Here is a 21,138-nt window from a genome sequence, read left to right on the forward strand (position 1 = left end):
CTAATATGTTATATTCTCATACATTCCTTTCACATTTCCACAAACGTCAAAGTGTTTCCTTTCAAATGGTAACAAGAATATGCATATCCTTGCTTCAGGACCTGAGCTACAGGCAGTTAGATTTGGCTATGTCATTTTAGGCGAAAATTGAAAAAAAAGGACCGTTCCTTAAGAGTTTCTAGCTAAGGAGTTTTGTGCTTGGGGATTTTTGTTAGGTTTGATTATGTGCATTTGCTCATTAGTTAGCTAGATAGCTAACATTAGCTTGCTAACTAACTTAGCCAGGCAGTCTAAGTTATTTCACACATATGCAATGAATGGGGTGGTGAGTCAAATCAAATTTTATTTGTCACATGCTTCGTATACAACAGATTTATACTAGCAGTGAAATTATTACTTACTGGTATTTTTCCAACAATGCAGAGTTAAAGATAAGATAAAAAATATAAATAGTGACACAAGCAACAAATACAGTGAATAATGAGTAAAAATAACATGGGGAGTAGAAAATAACATATATACCAGGGGTACGAGATAATTGAGGTAACTATGTACTGTACTTATATAGTGCCTTCAGAAGGTATTCATACCCCTTGACATATTCCACATTGTTTTATTACAGCCTGTATTCAAAATGGATTAAGTAGACTTGCCTCACCCATCTACAAAAAGACCAATGACCCATTTTTTGCAAATTTATTTTAGAAATTAAATACAGAAATCTCTAATTTACATAAGTATTCACACCCCTGAGTGAATACTTTGTAGAAGCACCTTTGGTGGCAATAACAGCTTTGAGTCATCTTGGGTATGTCTGCATTTGTTTTGCACATCTGGATTTTTGCCAAATTTTTGGGGGGCAATTTTCCAGTTTTCCTACAGATTTTCAATGCGATTCAAGTCCGGGCTTTAGCTGGGCCACTCAAGAGGCTCTATTTTTGGCTGGCGTTAAGGCCGCTCTAGTTTCAAAATGCACGTTAGTTTACAATTTCTGGTGAACTGGCATTTTCCAGCCCTAACGCAAGTTTCGGAAATGTATCTGTCTTATATCAGCTCACTTGCGCTCAGATGGGTGGGGTGGAAAAATGAGAGGTGTGTCCTTAATGATCCACAGTGCTAATTTCAGGCAGTGCTAATAGAGCCATTTAAGACCAACCAAAAGCTGGTTTTAGCGGTTGGCTATGGCATGAATTTTGACAACATAAACTCAGCTTATCCAGCTGTGACACACACTGACCATAGAACAAGAGTAGCCTAATGTGCTTTTGGTGCCTGTATACTTCGTATTTAGAAACAAACTAATGCCCCCCGCCATTTTGTTATATTTGAGTAAAAAACAAGCATAGCCTCCCCTCTAAATGAAGCCTTTTTTTGTCTGCCCAATAATCTCGAAGTAGTCAAGAAGACTGTCGATAAAGGGTTTGGCTCCTGAGACCGCTTGGAAATAAATCTTAAATCACCAAAGCTTTACTAAAATATCAAGCTTGAGAGGTGTAAAACAGTGAGCTGACACTCACCTTTATCAATGCATTGTAGGCAGGCTCACATGATTATAGCCATGCAGGTTTTGTTTTTGGATTTGCGTAAAACCCTCCCTAGTCTGCGTTTTTATACGCCCACTTGGAGAAATGATGGTGCCTGTAAGTGTGACATAGGCTATTTAAAACAGGTTGTTGCTTAGTTTTTCTTTTAAGGTCTTATCAATAATGAATTGAATCTTCCTTATTGCTTGGCATGTCCATGCTCAGTCATAATGCAATTTACAGTAGGCCTAGCCCCTATATCAGTGCACGCTATTGAAGTCATGCAATTACTTAGAACAATGTGTTCAAGTTAACCTATTTAGCAAAGATGGGATAGGTCTACATTTTGTTTTTTCATTTTGTAAGCTATTTAACTATAAAAACGGACTAACATTGGAATTGGAGTTGATTCCAAGACAATACATAAGACCGTAAATACACAACCTGAAGCAACCACATATTTCGCCATGGAGCAGGTTCTGATTGGCCACTAAGGGGCCAAGCCTCGACACACCCACAACTTGTTTATTCATCACAACCCAGCACTATCACGCCAACACCAGCAAGTGCCCCGATAATTGTGATAGTGAAAATAGCTAAAATATTTGCCACACCCCTGAACCTATAGTGTTACCGCCTGCGCTTAGATTTAACAATGCATTAGGTTTGTTACAGCCCAAGGACTTTCACATTCTTGTACTGAAGCCATTCCAGTGTTGTTTTGGCTGTATGATTGAGGTCATTGTCCTGTTGGAATGTAAATCTTCGCACCACAGTCTAAGACTGTTTGCACTCTGAAGCAGGTTCTCATCAAGGATTTTCCTGTATTTAGCTCCATTCATGTTCCCTCTATCCTTACCAGTGTCCTAGTCCCTGCCGCTGACAATAACCTCTATAGCATGATGCTGCCACCACCAAGCTTCACGGTAGGGATGGTGTTAGACAGGTGATGAGCTGGGCCTGGTTTTCTCCAGACATAGAGCTTTGCATTCAGGCCAAACAGTAAAATGATTGTCTCATCAGACCACAGAATCTTTTGCCTTATGTTCCGAGTCTTTCACATACCTTTTTGCAAAGTCCAGGCATTTTTATTCATTTTTTATTTATTTCACCTTTATTTAACCAGGTAGGCTAGTTGAGAACAAGTTCTCATTTTCAACTGCGACCTGGCCAAGATAAAGCAAAGCAGTTCGACACATACAACAACACAGAGTTACACATGGAATAAACAAACATACAGTCAATAATACAGAAGAAAAAGTCTATATACAGTGTGTGCAAATGAGGTAGGATAAGGAGGTAAGGCAATAAATAGGCCATGGTGGCGAAGTAATTACAATATAGCAATTAAACACTGGAATGGTAGATGTGCAGAAGATGAATGTGCAAGTAGAGATACTGGGGTGCAAAGGAGCAAAAATAAATAAATAAATATAGTATGGGGATGAGGTAGTTGGATGGGCTGTTTACAGATGGGCTATGTACAGGTGCAGTGATCTGTGAGCTGCTCTGACAGCTGGTGCTTAAAGCTAGTGAGGGAGATATGAGTCTCCAGCTTCAGTGATTTTTGCAGTTTGTTCCAGTCATTGGCAGCAGAGAACTGCAGTCAGAACAGCATGCAGTCATGTGCGTTTTTTCTCAGGAGTGGCTTCCGTCTGGTCACTCGCCCATAAAGCCCAGATCGGTGAAGTGATGTAAAGACTGTTGTCCTTCTGGCAGGTTCTCCCATCTCAGCCAAGGAACTCTGTAGTTCTATCAGAGTGGTCATTGGGTTCCTGGTCACCTCCCTGACCAAGGTCGTTCTTGCCTGGTTGCTCAGTTTGGCTGGACGACCAACTCTAGGCAGAGTCTGGGTAGTTCCATATTTTTTCACATTCCCAATAGTGGTAACCATTGTGCTCTTGGAAATGTTCAACACTCTAAAAATAATTTTATAACTTTCCCCAGATATATGCCTCATCACAGTTATATCTTGGCGATCTAAGGACAGTTCCTTGGACTTCATGGTATAGTTTCTGCTCTGACATGCATTGTTAACTGTGGGATCTTATATAGACAGGTGTGTTTCTTTCTAAATCATGTCCGAATTGGCCACAAGTGGACTCCAATCAAGTTGTAGTGACATCGCAACGATGATCGAAGGAAATTGTATGCACCTGAGTTCAATTTGGAGTGTCATAGCAAAGGAGTGTGAATTACATGTAAATGACATATTTCTGTATTTCATTTTCAAGACATTTGCAAAATGTATAAAATTATTTTTCACTTGGTCATTATGGGGCATTGTGTGTAGTTGGATGAGAATAAAAATATATTTAATAAATATTGAATTTAAGCTGTGACACACCAAAATATGGAATGAGTCAAGTGGTATGAATACTTTCTGAAGGCACTGTAGGTAGGGGTAAAGTGACTAGGCAACAGGATAGATAATAGACAGTACCAGCAGCATATGTGGTGAGTGTGAAAGTGTGTGTATGTGTGTGTCTGTTGGGGTGTCAGTGTAAGTATGTGAGTGTGGGTAGAGTCCAGTGTGTGTGCAAGAGAGTTAGTGCAACACAATGCACACAACACTAAATGCTTTATCAAGCTAGCTATCTAGCAAGATGATGATGAAAATAAATCACTCTCCATTATCCCATACTGCCAGCAACAGCTCACTTGCTAGCTAATGTTAGCTAAACAGTTAGGACAACATAGCTAGCTAGCTACTCCACTGACTCTCGGCAGCTAATCGGCAGCTGCATCATTCAAAAACAAGTCCTTTGTAGCTCAGTTGGTAGAGCGTGGCACTTGTAATGCCAGGGTAGTGGGTTGATTCCTGGGACTACCCATATGTAAAATATCTGAATGAATGTAAGTCACTTTAGAAAAAATAATCTGCTAAATGGCATATGTTATTATATTAAATGTAATTATAATGTTGGTAGGTACACTAGTTTTCTAGTTGTGGCCATCTGGCTAGTATTGACAAGGGCTTATTACAAATTCTAGCTAGCTGGCTACAACATTATCACAGCTTGCTAGTTCTGATCTACAGCAGGCACAAGCCAAACATACCTGTAGTTTAAGTAAGCTACTGCCACTTTGTGGTCTGGAGTATTTTAACTAGGCTGATCAGTTGGGAATCTGTACTATGTGAACATCAAAAAGTTGACAGCCGGGCAGATGTGCACCTTTCAGCAGTCCGTATCCTTGGAGTGTCCGAGCCTTTACACCTGCACACATACACGCACGCACACACACTTTAAAACATTTACTTAAAATGCTTATCATTATGGTGTTTGATTTGTTCCTTCTCTAACTGTGTATGTGTTGATAGGGTTGGAGAGGGCCGTGCCTGCTGGAGTCTGGGAAATGCCTATGTGTCTTTACGGAACCATCGCCAGGCCCTGCACTACGCCCGCAAATACCTAGACATTTCCAGAGAGGTAACTAGTGACCACTGCAGCTACACTCTTAAAGGAGGTATATTACTGTGAAGACAGTTTATTTTCAACACCAATATATCTGCAGTCGCTTTTTTTACTAAGAAAAACTGAAATCCCATATACCTGTAGTCAATACGGTGTTTGTCTCTCTTTCTCTGTCTCTCTCTCTCTCTCTCTCTCTCTCTCTCTCTCTCTCTCTCTCTCTCTCTCTGTGGGTCTCTCTCTCTCTCTCTCACTCTCTCTCTGTGTCTCTCTTTCACTCTCTCTCTGTGTCTCTCTTTCTCTCTGTGTCTCTCACTCTCGCTCTTTCTTATCCTACTCTCAGATTGGGGACAGGAATGGCGAGTTGACTGCCAGGATGAATGTGGAGCAGATGATGGAGGCTCTGGGGGTCAACGAGAGTGATCTTTCATCATGTGGGTCAGAGTTTGAGGTGCAAGGTAACAGGGAGATTTCTTTCTATGGTTCTTCCTTGAACTTGTATTTTCAGTGTGAGAGGAAATTATGACCATGTGCCAGAATCTGGTGTAACAGTCAAAGCACCCAACTCCGGACCACACAAGGCCCCTCACGACTATGCTGTCTGTACCCCTCTCTGCCACAGGATTCTGCTTAAATACATCAATTATGACCACTGGAGTTGTTTTTGGAAAAAGATGAAGTTTCCCATGTAGACACTGGTTTGAGTCTAGATGTGATTGTCCTCTTGGTGGTTCAGTGTGGGATTTGAGGAGGATAAGATGATTCTAGAATTCTTGATAATTCTACCTGGAGCGCCAAAATCATAACATGCTGAACTAACAGTCCAAATTATTTAATCTACTTTTGTTGTTTATAAAGAGTAGATTTTCAATTTGACCCGTCTGCACTTTTTTCTCTCGGTAATGACAGTAATAATACATATGGAATGTCCTGTACTGTAAGTTTTGTCTCTGACCAGCCTTAGTCCACATGCACTGCCCATCGCTCTCTCTCTCTCTCTCTCTCTCTCTCTCTCTCTCTCTTTCTCTCCTTACCACACCCCACGCACAACCCTGAGCACAGACTCGCTCTCACGCTCGCTCGGAAGGAGAACATACCACTTCTCCATCCAAACTTTGAGTTGAGAGAGGCAGGACCTGTGATTAGTTCCTCCAGGATACTTACTGGACACCGCAAATGGAATACAACTGTAGACTAATAACAATTATAGCAACATTTGAGTTAAATTTCATGGGATTGACAACAATAACTGTACCATAGCTCTCTGAGTCCGGAGTATGAGGTAAGCAAGGTCGAGGCTTAATTATAGCCTTTTAATTCTTTCAAAATACTGTACATGGTATTGGAAGCTTTCCTTTCTAGTTGCCATGAATCTGTAAAGAACACTTGAGGGGTTTGAATGCACACTTTAAAAGGCTTTTGTAAAATGCCATAGCCCATTTTCCATTCAATCGGTTGAGGGAGATGTATGTACAGTATATGTCAGAGGTGGAGTGATGTTAGCAAAGCTCAGAATAAGCTCTAGAGAACGCATACATTTGTCCTTGTGCAAATATCTCCAAGCCCCGGGCGTAGATAGATGATGTGTCACTGTGCTTCTGTCAACAGAATCTTCATCTGCTGATCATTCATCTCTAGGGCCATAGTCTTGGTAAATACATTATGTATGACCCTCTAAAAGCATTTCTGTACAAGTATAAAGTCTTCTATAGAGTCATCATTTCAGCTCTATTGTTCTGAGGTTGGATTCAATCAATCACGGATCAGACGATGGAGATGTGTGCTTTGTAAAGGAAAACTTATTCTTAATGTTTCTGCCAGACAGACATGCACTTCATCTGCCAATGTGTGTTAATTATTCATGTACAGTTGTACAAATTACATACTCTACAATTCTACATGCACAGTGCTGAGAGTTAAGAGGAACTCCATGTATTGTCCTTATCTTAATAACCCTTTAAGTCATTGTGACAGCTTGTAAACCAATATCCAGGCAATATACTCTTTCTTCCTACAACAATGTTCTAAGGCTATGACAGGAGAAAGATAAAGGGGCTATGTGAGACATTGTCTGATGAAGATAGACTGATCAACAGGTCAATGTTTGACAGGTCAATGTTTGAGGTCACTTGAGGTCATTCTGGGCCATTGCATCTTCCCTTGCGTCTGGGTCTAGGAGGAAAGGGTGAGTCAGGTGGACACAGCCCTTTTCTGTGTACGGAGAGGACGTGTTGGATGTTTATTTAAACAGGGAGCGTCTGTTTGGAGCAGCAGGCCCACACTGTATAAACTGTGGTTAGGTGGGACCTGAGGTCAGGCAGCCCTGGCACTGCCACCTCACAGAATAGAAATACAACAAGTAGAACAGACATTCCGGCTGGTGATGGTGATTAAGATTGTAGTTGGTGATTTATTGGTGTTTTCTTTTCTCTATGCAGGAATGTAGCGATCTGCATTATTGGTTAGGTGATGTATGATAAAATATGTCCTGTCCATTCATTTTATGTCTGTCTGTGATAGCTCTTCAGTGTGTCAGTACACTGGAACACTTGCGAGCCAAAGGGAACGAGTGTAGATAGATTTGGGGTGGCCAAATCCAGCGTGAAACCAACATACCTTTGTAGATACCTAAATACATTTTTCCCTCTAAATAAATAGACAGATGGGTTCTCTGACGCACATAACATAAACACACTGTAAATAAAGAGGCATTTGCATCCCATTTTGAATAAATAGGCTCCAGATACATGGTTCAAATCCATTGGTCAAATAATAACATAACTTTCTAACTGTAATTGTTAATTCATTCCAATAATGCTAGAGCTAACGATACAACCAAATAATACAATATACATGTTTTCGTTTTCTACTTTTCAAGTGTCATATGACTGACAGATGCATATGTAGGATCTTAATTTGACCAGTATTGTAGTAGCAAAATAATCCTGCAGCAACAGGAATTGAACGTTTTGTCACGTCCTGACCAGTAAAGGGGTCTTTTGTCATTGTAGTGTGGTCAGGGTGTGGCAGGGGGTGTTGTTTTTGTGTGTTTTGGGGTTGGTTTGTTTCATAGGGGTTTATTCTAGTTTTCATTTTCTATGTTTCATTTTCTATGTGTGGCCGAGTATGGTTTCCAATCAAAGTCTTTCGTTGTCTCTGATTGGAAGCCATACTTAGGCAGCCTGTTTTTTCCTGTGGGTTGTGGGTGGTTGTTTTCTGTATAGTCTGTGCACCTTACGGAACTGTTTTGTCGTATTGTTTATTTTTTAGTTAAGTGTTCACGTTAAATAAAAGAAGATGAGCACTTTATACGCTGCGCCTTGGTCTGTCCCTTACGACGCCTATGACAGAACCACCCACCAAAGAAGGACCAAGCAGCGGAAGAAGGAGCAGCAGGAGGAATGGACATGGGAGGAGATATTGGACGGCAAGGGATCCTGGACATGGGAGGAGATCCAGAAGGGATGGAATCGCCGACCATGGGAAGAAGTGGAGGCAGCAAGAGCAGAGCGGCGACGAAAGGAGGCTCTAAATGCACCTAAAGGCAAGACGGAGAGGCAGCCCCAACATTTTTTTAGGGGGGGGCACAAGGGAAGTTGGGCAGGGTCAGGATGGAGTCCTGAGACAACTTCCCGGGCTTACTATGAGGAGCAAGTGATGGAGCAGACACCATATTTTGCGGTGATGCGCACTGTGTCGTCAGGGCGCATACAAAGGCCGGTGCGAACTGTGTGTGCATCCCGCAGTGATCGAGCGGAGTTGAGTATCCAGCCAGGGCGGGTTGTGCAGGCCGTGCGCTCCAGACCTCCAGTGCGCCTCCAAGACCCAGTGGACCCTGTGCCTGCTCCACGCACTCTACCACCAGTGCGCCACCATAGCCCAGTACGCCCTGTTCCTGCTCCCTGCACTAGCCCGAAGGTATGTGGTAATAGCCTGGCGCCTCCTATACCAGTCCCACGTAGCAGACCTCCAGTGCGTCACCATAGCCCAGTACGCCCTGTTCCTGCTCCCTGCACTAGCCCGAAGGTATGTGGTAATAGCCTGGCGCCTCCTATACCAGTCCCACGTAGCAGACCTCCAGTGCATCACCAGAGCCCAGTACGTCCTGTTCCTGCTCCCTGCACTAGCCCGAAGGTATGTGGTAATAGCCTGGCGCCTCCTATGCCAGTCCCACGTAGCAGACCTCCAGTGCATCACCAGAGCCCAGTACGTCCTGTTCCTGCTCCCTGCACTAGCCTGAAGTGTGTGGTACTAGCCTGGCGCCTCCTATGCCAGCCCCACAAAGCAGACCTCCAGTGCATCACCATAGCCCGGTAAGGCTATGGTGCCTGCTGTGAGCACGATGTCCAAAGTACGTCTCCCCAGTCCGGTGAGACCAGTTCCAGCGCCCCAAAGGAAGCCTCTAATGATGGTCAATGGTCCGACGTCTCCAGCGATAATCCATGGCATGAAGCCTCCAGTGATGATCCATGTCCCGGAGCCCGTAGGGATGATCCAAGGCACGAAGCCTCCAGTGATGATCCATGGCCCGGAGCTTGTAGGGATGATCCATGGCACGAAGCCTCCAGTGATAACCCATGGCCCGGAGCCTCCAGTGATGATCCATGGCACAAAGCCTCCAGTGATTATCCATGACGCGGAACCAGTAGTGATGACCCATGGCACGGAGCCTGCAGCGAAGGTCCCCTGTCAGGAACCTACAGAGACGCTCTTCAGCGCGGTGCCTCCAGCGACGCTCCTCAGCCCGGAGCCTCCAGCGACGCTCCTCAGCCCGGAGCCTTCAGCAATGCTCCTCAGCCCGGAGCCTCCAGTGATGCTCCTCAGCCCAGAGCCTCCAGTGACGCTCCTCAGCCCGGAGCCTCCAGCGACGCTCCTCAGCCCGGGGCCTCCAGCGACGCTTCTCAGCCCGGGGCCTCCAGCGACGCTTCTCAGCCCGGGGCCTTCAGCGATGCCTCTCAGCCCGGGGCCTCCAGCGACGCCTCTCAGCCCGGGGCCTCCAGCGACGCTTCTCAGCCCGGTGCCTCCAGTGACGCCTCTCAGCCCGGGGCCTCCAGCGACGCCTCTCAGCCCGGGGCCTCCAGCGACGCTCTCAGCCCGGTGCCTCCAGCGACGCCTCTCAGCCCGGGGTTAAATAAAAGAAGATGAGCACTTTACACGCTGATGAGCACTTTACACAAGTCCAATACTGTTAATATAACCGTGTGTTACTGCAGGTTATCAGTGAATTTATGTAAATTATTAAGCATATCCGCATTTCCTGCAGCGTAGGAAAATTATCTGCAACACGAGTGATCACATTAAGATCCTACATCTGTAGATCTACACAGATAGAAGAAGTGTGAGAAGTGGACTGCAGAAATGGACATGGAGTCCCATCCCTCACAGAGCTGTTCTGGGTCTCTGTGAAGGTCCTCCATGTCACACACTGGCCCAACATTCCCTATGGGCGCATGGCTCGTAAAGGGCCCCTTATTCATAGTCTGTTTGCCTGGCTGTCTGACTGAACCTCGTCCTCACTGCACATAAGACCACAGCACACACATGGGAAACCATGCATGCTGCGTTGAGCTCCCATAGAGTTCATGGGAATCAACTGTTTGCGCTGTATGTGTGAAAAACTGTCGATTTTATGTTTACGAGATTTATCTCACGGTTGAGCAATGTAGTTTTTGAATGGTCAACGTACAGAACTTTCTGAAATACATCAATGCTAGAGTCATTAGTAAAACAGAATGTTACTCAACCCTCTATAAGGGGTTTGTAAACCGTTGATACACTGAACAAAAATATAAACGCAACATGCAACAATTTCAACGATTTTACTGAGTTACAGTTCATATAAGGAAGTAAGTTAATATAAATAAATTAATTAGGCCCTAATCTATGGATTTTACATGACTGGGCAGGGGCGCAAGCATGGATGGGCCTGGGAGGGCATAGGCCCACCCACTGGGGAGCCAGGGCCCAGCCAATCAGAATGAGTTTTTCCCCACAAAAGGGTTTTATTACAGACAGTAATAGTCCCCAGCAGCCACCCTGGGAGGTCCTGGGCTGGCGTGGTTACACATGGTCTGCTTTTGTGAGGCCGGTTGGACGTACTGCCAAATTCAAAACGACGTTGGAGGTGACTTGTGGTAGAGACATAAATTAAATTATCTGGCAACAGCTCTGATGGACATTCTGCAGTCAGCATGCCAATTGCACACTCCATCAAAACTTCTGGGGCATTGTGTTGTGTGACAAAACTGCACATTTTAGAATGGCCTTTTATTGTCCACAGGACTAGGTGTACCTGTGTAATGATCATGCTGTTTAATCAGCTTTTTGATATGCCACACCTGTCAGGTGGATTGATTATCATGGCAAAGGATAAATGCTCACTAGCCGGGATATAAACAAATTTGTGCACAAAATTTGAGAGAAATAAACTTTTTGTGTGTATGGAAAATTTCTGGGATCTTGTATTTCAGCTTTTTTATAGTTTATGATGATCGTACAGATTCAATCATGAACTGATAATTATTGATCAAATATTTGTATTCGCTAACAATCCTAGCCTTGATGAGTTACTGTGTCTCTCATGCGGGATTGTGGATAGGATGTTTGTCTTTAAAGCCCCACTCAGGGCAATAATGGCCCTCCATTCATTACATTACTAAAGGGCACACTTAATCTTCCATTGACAACTTTACAAAGGGTATCTGCTTTAATGTCCTCTTTTGCGCTCTTCTCTGTTCTAGGAGCCAGACCAAAATTCACCAAGAGAAACAGCATGGACAGTGTCGAACTGTGGAAGTACTCGTCAGATAAGGTAAAAACAAAGTCATTTTGTTGATTCCATTTTCGTTTTCTCACATCATTTTTTTTTTTCTACTGCATCATTGATTGTATGTTGTTTTACTCCATGTGTAACTCTGTGTTTTTGTATGTTGTCGAACTGCTTTGCTTTATCTTGGCCAGGTCGCAATTGTAAATGAGAACTTGTTCTCAACTTGCCTACCTGGTTAAATAAAGGTGAAATAAAAAAATAAAATAAAAAAATCATTTCTCTGACAGTTTTCTGTAACACAACTTACATGGTACATTTGAAGTTTCTATAAAATTACAGCATACAAATGTAAAATAAATGAAATTTATACCAAATCCATTGGTATACGTTACTTTCCCTGCAGATTGGAGACAGCCAGGACGTGGACGGTATATCCCGGAGAACCAAGAGTCAGCAGTCTCAGCCAGGCAGAGGAAAGGGCTACCCCGACAGCCAGTCCTCAGATGACAGGCAATGGTTGGAATCCCCTGTGGACACCGATGACATAACTGTCCAAGTCCCGCCTCCAGTGAGTCTTAATTTTCAATTTCAACTGAGCTCTGAAAAACTCAGTTAACCATGAAAGATGATTTTCCATCCACTCAACTGATTTTAATCTAAGTAGATTTATTTGTTGAACTTTCTTTTTAAATTGCCTACCAGCCCTCTCGATGGCATATAACTTCACTTTGTCATTATATCTCTGCTTAACAATAACATGCGCCTGATGTTTACTAGTCAAGTTAATTTAGATCAGTCAAGTTCATCCCTGTCTCATCAGCTCCACTAAAAGGCATCAATTACAAAGACTATTGTTTTCAATGTGTAGTGTAGCTCTATAATGGACTCAGACACAATGACTTTGAACTGTGTTAGCTTTAGCTAACAGTAGCGATTGCTCCTCTGAGTAGCTTGTTTCTCCTTAAAGCATTAATTAAATCTCACACTTTCCACCTAGTATGAAAGTGTTCTACTGAAAGGCATTATCTACTGACTCCAGCTTCAGTTTCCCCTCTGCATTTAAGGATCGGCAGCCTTTTAAACAATCAATGAAAGCTAACCTGACAGCTAAAACGACATAAATGTGGTTAGCAAGCCAATGCTGGTGGTCAGGAAGAGGCATCTGAAGTCTGTAGGGTCCTTGCATCCAGATTTACGTCATATGATGATAGTGGCAAGGGAAAGGGCTGTAGGTGAAACATGATGTGATTTAAATGAGGGTTAATGGCCAGACTAGGTCTCCAGGTTACTTCCTGGTAGAGAGGAGTGCTGTGTCTGATGGCGCTTCCAGGAATAACACAAAGTAAACTTCCTGGCCTTTTTGACTGCTCTAGATTGTTCTACACCTTTGTGCTGTCCTTATCCTTAGAACATCATCGGCCAGCTTCAGCCAATGGGGTTGTGTAATTCAGCGCCCCACTCGACCAACCATGCATCTCGGTTCTGTGATGCTGTTAATTGTTGTAATCAGTGGACTGCCGTTGAAAAGAGTGAGGAAGCCATTGTGTGAAGGATACCTGTTATTTATTGGCTGACTAAAATAGCTGTTGTACCATTGTGGGATGGTATGGAGACAAGGTGCACTTCCTCTGTTGCTTATCTCTATCTGGATTCTAGAACTAGACTCAATAATATATTGAACTGACAATAAAAAGGGTACTTGGTCAATTTTTTTCACACCAGGTCACAAGTCACTCTGATCACAAAATGCGAGGGGAAGGGGTCGGCCATTGGGAAGTGGTGAAATGTCAATGGGTACAATTGTGTGCCTCTGTGTGTGTCTGTTAAGGATAGCGGCACAACTTTGAGTTCTGGTTTCCTTAGCAACACTGATTTAATTTATGGAGAGCCCTTTCCCCTCTCACTTCCACCTCTCTCTCTCTCCCAATTCACACACTCTCTCCTTCCACCTCACTCTCTCGCTCCCCTTCACCATAATTGAGTAATTGAACAATACATAGGCAGAGGGAAGATCCAGACAGAGAGGCAAGGGGAGAACAGACAGAGTCCAGGAAGTCACAGCTCATTATGCTCGGAGGGGGAGAAAATTACAATCACATGGAGCTCAGCTGAGGCACAGGAAGACACAGAATGTTTCTTCTTTTGCTGGTCAATTTGGGAATTGATCACAGAATAGCATTTTAATGAACTTATAGTATTCACGAGAGATCCATATTAATTTATTGCTGCTATAGATACAATTATTAAATAGATGGCTTGATTGAACCCAATGAGATGTTCCATTGTGCTTGCCGGAACTGTCTTTTGGCAGTGCTCAGAGTTTGTTGTTCCCGTGATTTGTTAGTGGGCACTCTCTGCCCACCCCCCTGCCTCGGCTGACAATGTGACCTTCATCAGAAGACCCCCCTCTCCTCATAATGAGTTATTTTCCCACAGTGGGAGAGAGAGCTGCAGCTGGGACAAAGATGTCCTGCAGAAGGGAAAGAGGGAGGGGGAAGATGGATATATGATTTTATATATATATATATATATATATATATATATATATATATATATATATATATATATGAACGAGTGGGAGAGAGAAAGCGAGTGTGTGAGTGAGAGAAAGAGAGAGGGGGAGATGGGAGAGAGGGGGAGAGATGAGAGAGGGGGATATAGGAGAGAGGGGGATATAGGAGAGAGGGGGATATAGGAGAGAGGGGGATATAGGAAGAGGAGGGAGCGATGAGAGAGGGGGAGCGATGAGAGAGGATGAGAGAGGGGGAGCGATGAGAGAGGGGGATATAGGAGAGAGGGGGATATAGGAAAGAGAGGGGGAGCGATGAGAGAGGGGGATATAGGAGAGAGGGGGATATAGGAAAGAGAGGGGGAGCGATGAGAGAGGGGGATATAGGAGAGAGGGGGATATAGGAAAGAGAGGGGGAGCGATGAGAGAGGGGGATATAGGAGAGAGGGGGATATAGGAAAGAGAGGGGGAGCGATGAGAGAGGGGGATATAGGAGAGAGGGGGATATAGGAAAGAGAGGGGGAGCGATGAGAGAGGGGGATATAGGAGAGAGGGGGATATAGGAAAGAGGGGGGAGTGATGAGAGAGGGGGATATAGGAGAGAGGGGGATATAGGAAAGAGGGGGGAGCGATGAGAGAGGGGGATTGATGAGAGAGGATGAGAGAGGGGGAGCGATGAGAGAGGGGGAAGCGATGAGAGAGGGGGATCGATGAGAGAGGGGGAAGCGATGAGAGAGGGGAATATAGGAGAAGGGGGGAGAGGAGAGAGGGGGAGCGATGAGAGGGGAGAGATGGGGGAGCGATGAGAGAGGGGGATATAGGAGTGAGGGGGAGCAATGAGAGAGGTGGATATAGGAGAGAGGGGGATTTAGGAGAGAGGTAGAGATGAGGGGGGTGACGAGAGAGGGGAGTGATGAGAGGGGGGAGCAATGAGAGAGGGGGGAGCAATGAGAGAGGGGGGAGCAATGAGAGATGGGAGAAGGGGAAGAGGGGAGGGCGTAATGAGGAGGATAGGCGTCAGTAGGGAGGGATGGGGGAAAGAGAGCACCGAGAGGGAAGGGTGAAAAGGAGGAGAGTGGTGAGGGAAGTGGGGAAGATAGGGGAGTGTGAGTCAGGCGTGTGGAGAGTGAGGGAAAGAGGAGAGCGCTCGGAGAGAGAGAAAGAGTGAAGAAACGGAGAGAAGTGCTTGTGTGGTAAGACACTTCACTGCACTCTTTATCTGTATGATAATTTGATGGATGATGGTGTTGCTTGAACTAGTCTTTCTAATTTTTGACTTTGTTAGCCTAAATGTTTGTTTCTTGCTCTGCCAGAGAGGCAGACACATTTTGTGCCAATGAATTATTTTACGATGCCCAGTAAAGCAAACGTTTGAAGTGTAGCCTAATTTTGGTACAAAGTTTTCAGAAGAAAAGTCTCTGCTGAAAATGTGACCGCCTACAGCAACAGCACTGCTGTATCGTACTATTGAACATTGTAGCCTCTGACCAGATTCTGGTGAGCTTATTCACTGATAGTTGCCTTTGTACAAATCACACTATACCGAGTTGAGACTTCAAGGTTCTTAATTATCAACGTAAATTAAAAAATATAGAGCATTTGCTACCAGACAAAATTGCCTTGTACAGTACGTGTATCCAGTCCTATTTCTGTGCAGATAATGTTTGGTGTTGATTGGGACATTATGGTGTGTGTGCCTGCGAGGCGTGGTGGGGAAAGGGTGAGGAGGATAAGGACACCATCAGCCATTATTGATCCATGATGTGTCCTGTGGCTCACTGCCTTTGATGCCTGCCATTAACCTGCCCAGGGTTTTATCATCAACATGGAGGCAGGATCACACACTAACCAATACAGAAAACCATGCTGATAATGGAGATGGCCACAGTACTGGATGTTGATACTCAGAGGAGGCTGTGGAGGTTTTATATGTGTACTATATTTTATTTATTTTTTTACCTTTATTTAACTAGGCAAGTCAGTTAAGAACAAATTCTTATTTTCAATGACAGCCTAGGAACAGTGGGCCTTGTTCAGGGGCAGAACAACAGATTTTTACTTTGTCAGCTCGGGGATTTGATCTTGTAACAAGTCCAATGCTCTAACCACTAGGCTACCTGCCGCCCCAAACTCAATACTATATTGAGAGGTTGTGCTATGTTTGATGACCTAACAGCAATTTTGTATGAAAACTAAATGTAGAGAAAATTCATACATATTCATGTTTCCATTGGAATTAGGTCATTATAAGAGTAAACATTATTTGTAACATACTTTATACACCAACATTTTAACACTGAAATGAAGATAGCTTCAAAAGTCTATTTTCATGAATATATTAATGGAGAATTATGTATTTTTTACATTATGTCACGGGACGGATTGCGCAAACTTGAAGGCATCCTAGTTGGTCAGATAGTGAGAACACGGTTATGTGCTATTCCAGGTAGTATCGAAGACATTTTTTTGTCCAAAGTGCTCTGAAAAGGTTGAGAACAACTCAAACAACAGCAACTCAATATATAATGGTACAGCTCACCATAATGGTAGAGAGCCAATAATTGTACTGCCACTGATTGCATTGGGCAACAACTGGAGAATCTAATAGCCAATCAATGGAGACAAACAGACAGACTGTGTATCTATTTGGCCATGTGACTCATTAGACACTCTAACACCAGGACATACTGCATGGTCATTTCACAGCAGTTCAATAGTACTTGATATGCTAAGCAAATGTTCTCCTCTATCTGGAACACCAACCGCCCCAAACCAGGCATCCTCTTAAACAAGCCAAACAGAAACCACATAAACAGGATACAAGAGACAAGTGGGTCAGTGTATGTGGAAATACAGTGCATTCAGAAAGTATTCAGACCCCTCCCCGTTTTCCACATTTTGTTACGTTGCAGCCTAATTCTAAAATGGATTACATTTATTTTTGTCCTTATCAATCTGCACACAATACCCCATAATGACAAAGCGAAAACAGGTTTTCTGAAATTATTGCAAATGTATATACAGTACCAGTCAAAAGTTTGGACACACCTACTCATTCAAGGGTTTTCATTATTTTTACTATTTTATACATTGTAGAATACTAGTGAAGACATCAAAACTATGAAATAACACATATGGAATCATGTAGTAACCAAAAAAGTGTTAAACAAATCTAAATATATTTTATATTTCAGATTCTTAAAAGTAGACACCCTTGGCCTTGATGACAGCTTTGCACACTCTTGGCATCCATCTAACGTAACAACGTGGAAAACGGCAAGGGGTCTGAATACTTTCCGAATGCACTGTGTGCGCCTGTTACATCACTTAGCAACAATGTCCCTCTGTTTCAGAAGCTAGGTCGTGACCCCTCCGATGAGGACTGTTTCTTCGACCTTCTCAGCAAGTTCCAGAGCAGCCGCATGGACGACCAGCGCTGCCACCTAGACGACCCGAACGAAGAGAATGGAGAAAATGGCGAGAACGGAGGGGCCGTCTCTCTCAATGAAATGCTAGGTAGGTTAATGACTGTGACGGCGGTCTAAAGCTAGAGCATCACTAATACTACTTGGGACCGTCATTACTTCCAGCGACTTGATTTCACGTCAATGCATGATTCACTCAAAGCAAGTCTCTAGTCAGGAATGTGTGGCTTGGAATATCTTCTGTCAATGACAGTACAATACAGTTCTCCTCCTCTTGTGCTTCTCAGACCCTACACTCATCACCTCACCCCAGACAGAGGAGCTATTTGACCTGATCGTCAGTTCCCAGAGCCGTCGCCTGGACGACCAGCGGGTCAGCGTCAGCAACTTGCCCGGCCTCAGGATCACCCACAACAACCTAGGCCACCTGTGTGTCGATGCAGACCCCCAGGAGCCCAGCGATGACTTCTTCAACATGCTCATGAAGTGCCAGGTAGGGCCATGTCTCACTGCCTCAGCATCTCTATGAGTTGAATCTTAACCTAAGATCTGCGTAAATAACTCAAATTCTTGTGTTGAGTCAGTCTCTGGTACCATCAATCAATGCATGATTTAGGTAAAATGTGTGGTTGTTCCACTGGATATCATAAGGTGAATGCACCAATTTGTAAGTCGCTCTGGATAAGAGCGTCTGCTAAATGACTTAAATGTAAATGTAAATGTAAATGTAAAATACTCAAATGTTTGTGCATATCTCAGGCTATGCAGGATTCATAAACTGCAGGACTTGCTTTTTTAGATGTCTGTCTCTCCCTCTCTCTCACTCTCTGTGTCTGCTTCCAGTCCTCCAGGATCGATGACCAACGGTGTTCCCCACCAGAAGGGGGCCCCCGGGCCCCCACGGTGCCTGATGAGGACTTCTTTAGTCTGATCCAGAGGGTACAGGCCAAGCGCATGGACGAGCAGCGGGTCCACCTCCCGTCAGATGAACAGGACGGGCCCGACTCCGACCCAGAACCACCCTCCGGAGACTCCAGCTAGGGACCCAAGCACACATCCCTCGGGGAGTCTGCCTTATAGAAGGTGGAGAGAAAGAGGAGAAATGGGCCACCACTTGAGGAGATCCGTGAAGGGGTGAAAGTAAATTAGGTTGATGTGTGATGCAAGATCCGAACCCTATGTGCAATAGGTGGCCTCCTTTCAGCTGTTGTGAATCTGTTTAGGTTTGAAATGTGTGTAAATCCGATAATGATGAAATGGAATGCATTTATGTGAATTAAGTTTTGGGGTGTTTCGCTAGGGTTTGAGACGCCAACAACAAATAACAGATATTCATATTTACCCCATTTACTGCCTTAATCAGTTTTTCTCTGACTCAGATTGTATTCCCAAGTGTCAGGGGTCTGTGGGTTCAAAGTGCATGATAGAATAGTATTCGGTTTGAAGGATGACGATGAATGCTGCTGGTATTATTGGTGCAGCAAACAGTTTTGGCTACAGTTTTCGGTGGCAACAACATGGTTAGTTAAGGTCTCTTCATTATTGAGTTAACGTCCTCTGGAGCACAACCAAACAGGTTTTCAAACAATATATCAATTTATCAAAATAGTAAAAGATACAGTGAAAATACATTTTATGGACAAAAGTATACAAAATCAAGAAAAGCACATTTTAGGGACAAATTCAAGGGAGAAATTGAGTAGATGGAACAGGGGACTTTTTAGGACAGCAAGGGGGTAGATGCACAGCCTATGCACACAGAACCCTGTTTTGCATGGAACTCCTGCTACAATGCCACAGCTGTTAGTCTTCAATTTCCAGTCATCTACAACGGATGTCTCATGTTCTGTTGGTATACTTCCCCATTGTGGTGAAACTTGTATACTACAACTGTCCTGTGTACCCCAATGGAAATGATTTGTAATTCCTGTGGAAGGTTGAGGTTGTAATCTTCTGCGCAAGTATATTGATTTTAAGCACATTTTATTATTTTAGTGACAAGCTATACTTAAACTGTACAGTATATACATTGCATATTTTTTGCAGATAATTTTTTAAAGGTTAGTGTATTTGCAACAAAAATGTAGTGCCTTGTGTGTATTTTATTCAGTTGTGGATATCAGAGTTATTCTGTTACAGACCCAGCAGACCAAAGACGGGTGCAAACTGGGGAAACTAAACAAAAACAGCTTATAGTAAGATCTAACGTACTGTACATATATGTTGCCTTACTGATGTTCCACAATGGACATTTTAGTTGCTCTTCTTCTTTGGGTCTCCATTTGTAAATGTATTAGTATTAGCGTGTAGCTCTTGTTTGCACATCAAGGGTCGTGAACCTAACCCAGGATGGGTCGTGGTCCATATGATTAATCTCTATCTCTGTAGTAAGAGGGTAACAAGGTCTCCACGGTTCTCCAAAAATCGTTGATTTCCTCTATTTTCTCATACCTTATGAGGATAAACTTGGTCCAGACCTATCTGCTACGCTTCTATTTGTCACTGCCATATGTACATATTTTTTGTATTTATGTTCCATTTGAGGACATGAAGATGTCCCCTCTGCTTTTAATAAAATGTTGATTCAAATCTTTCATGTGCCTCCGTAGTCACCAACAGTGTTGCTCTAAAGTTTACCATAAGAATGTCTGTTTTCAAATTCGGGGCTATGCTTAAACTTAAACACATTGTACGTATGTGGTGCTGAGACTGCCTTTTTTTTATTACACCCCATTCTACAGTATTTTGCAAAACTATTCTTATGGCCCGACCCTCATTACGTGCTGTGCATGATTAAATTTTCCCCCAGTCCAAAGACATAGACATTCTTTTGATATCAGATATGGAACGTTTTACAGTATATTTACAGTCTATTTACAGACTCCTTATATCAGCAAAGGAAAACAAGGCCTTAAAAAAAGATGGGGTTGTCATTGACTTCCCCTTGGTTGGGCAAGGCACAGTGGACTGACCAAACATGTTGGTTTGCCTTTCTCTGTTTTCTAGAGGAGATTATCCCAGAAACACTAGACCTACTCCAATTTGCATACCGCCCCAACAGATCCATAGACGACGCAATCTCAATTGCACTCCACAGTGCCCTCACCCACCTATATAAGAGGAATACCTTTGTGAGAATGCTGTTCATTGACTACAGCTCAGTGTTCAACACCATTGTCCCTTCCAAGCTCGTAACAAAGCTTAGGACTCTGCAACTGGATCCTGGACTTCCTGACAAGCTGAACCCAGGTGGTGAGGGTAGGCAACATCACCTCCGCCACGCTGACCCTCAACACAGGGGCCCCACAGGGGTGTGTGCTTTGTCCCCTCCTGGACTCCCTGTTCACGCATGACTTCAACACCATCATCAAGTTTGCTGACGAAACAACGGTGGTAGGCCAGATCACCGGCAACGATGAGACAGGTTCCTCGGTATCCAAATCTCCAAAAACTTAAAATGGTCCACACACATGCTCACAGTTGTGAATAAGGTGGAAAA

The 21,138-nt window shown here is 43.7% G+C and overlaps 1 protein-coding gene across 2 annotated transcripts in view; it reads left to right on the top strand.

Moving 5' to 3' along the window:
- LOC115159538 (G-protein-signaling modulator 1-like) overlaps positions 1–20,233 on the top strand; it is a 49,572-nt gene extending 29,339 nt beyond the window's left edge. The window contains exons 8-14 of one of the 2 annotated variants that reach the window (XM_029709353.1): positions 4,846–4,954; positions 5,280–5,394; positions 11,677–11,747; positions 12,109–12,273; positions 17,568–17,730; positions 17,927–18,132; positions 18,483–20,233. In XM_029709353.1, the coding sequence (XP_029565213.1) occupies positions 4,846–4,954; positions 5,280–5,394; positions 11,677–11,747; positions 12,109–12,273; positions 17,568–17,730; positions 17,927–18,132; positions 18,483–18,680 (1,027 nt within the window). In that variant the 3' untranslated portion in view covers positions 18,681–20,233. The remainder of the gene's footprint in view (positions 1–4,845; positions 4,955–5,279; positions 5,395–11,676; positions 11,748–12,108; positions 12,274–17,567; positions 17,731–17,926; positions 18,133–18,482) is intronic. The other variant, XM_029709354.1, reaches the window with a different exon arrangement.
- The last annotated feature ends 905 nt before the right edge of the window (positions 20,234–21,138 follow it).

Source organism: Salmo trutta, chromosome 23 (genome assembly GCF_901001165.1).
Source record: "Salmo trutta chromosome 23, fSalTru1.1, whole genome shotgun sequence".
Classification (NCBI taxonomy): domain Eukaryota; kingdom Metazoa; phylum Chordata; class Actinopteri; order Salmoniformes; family Salmonidae; genus Salmo; species Salmo trutta.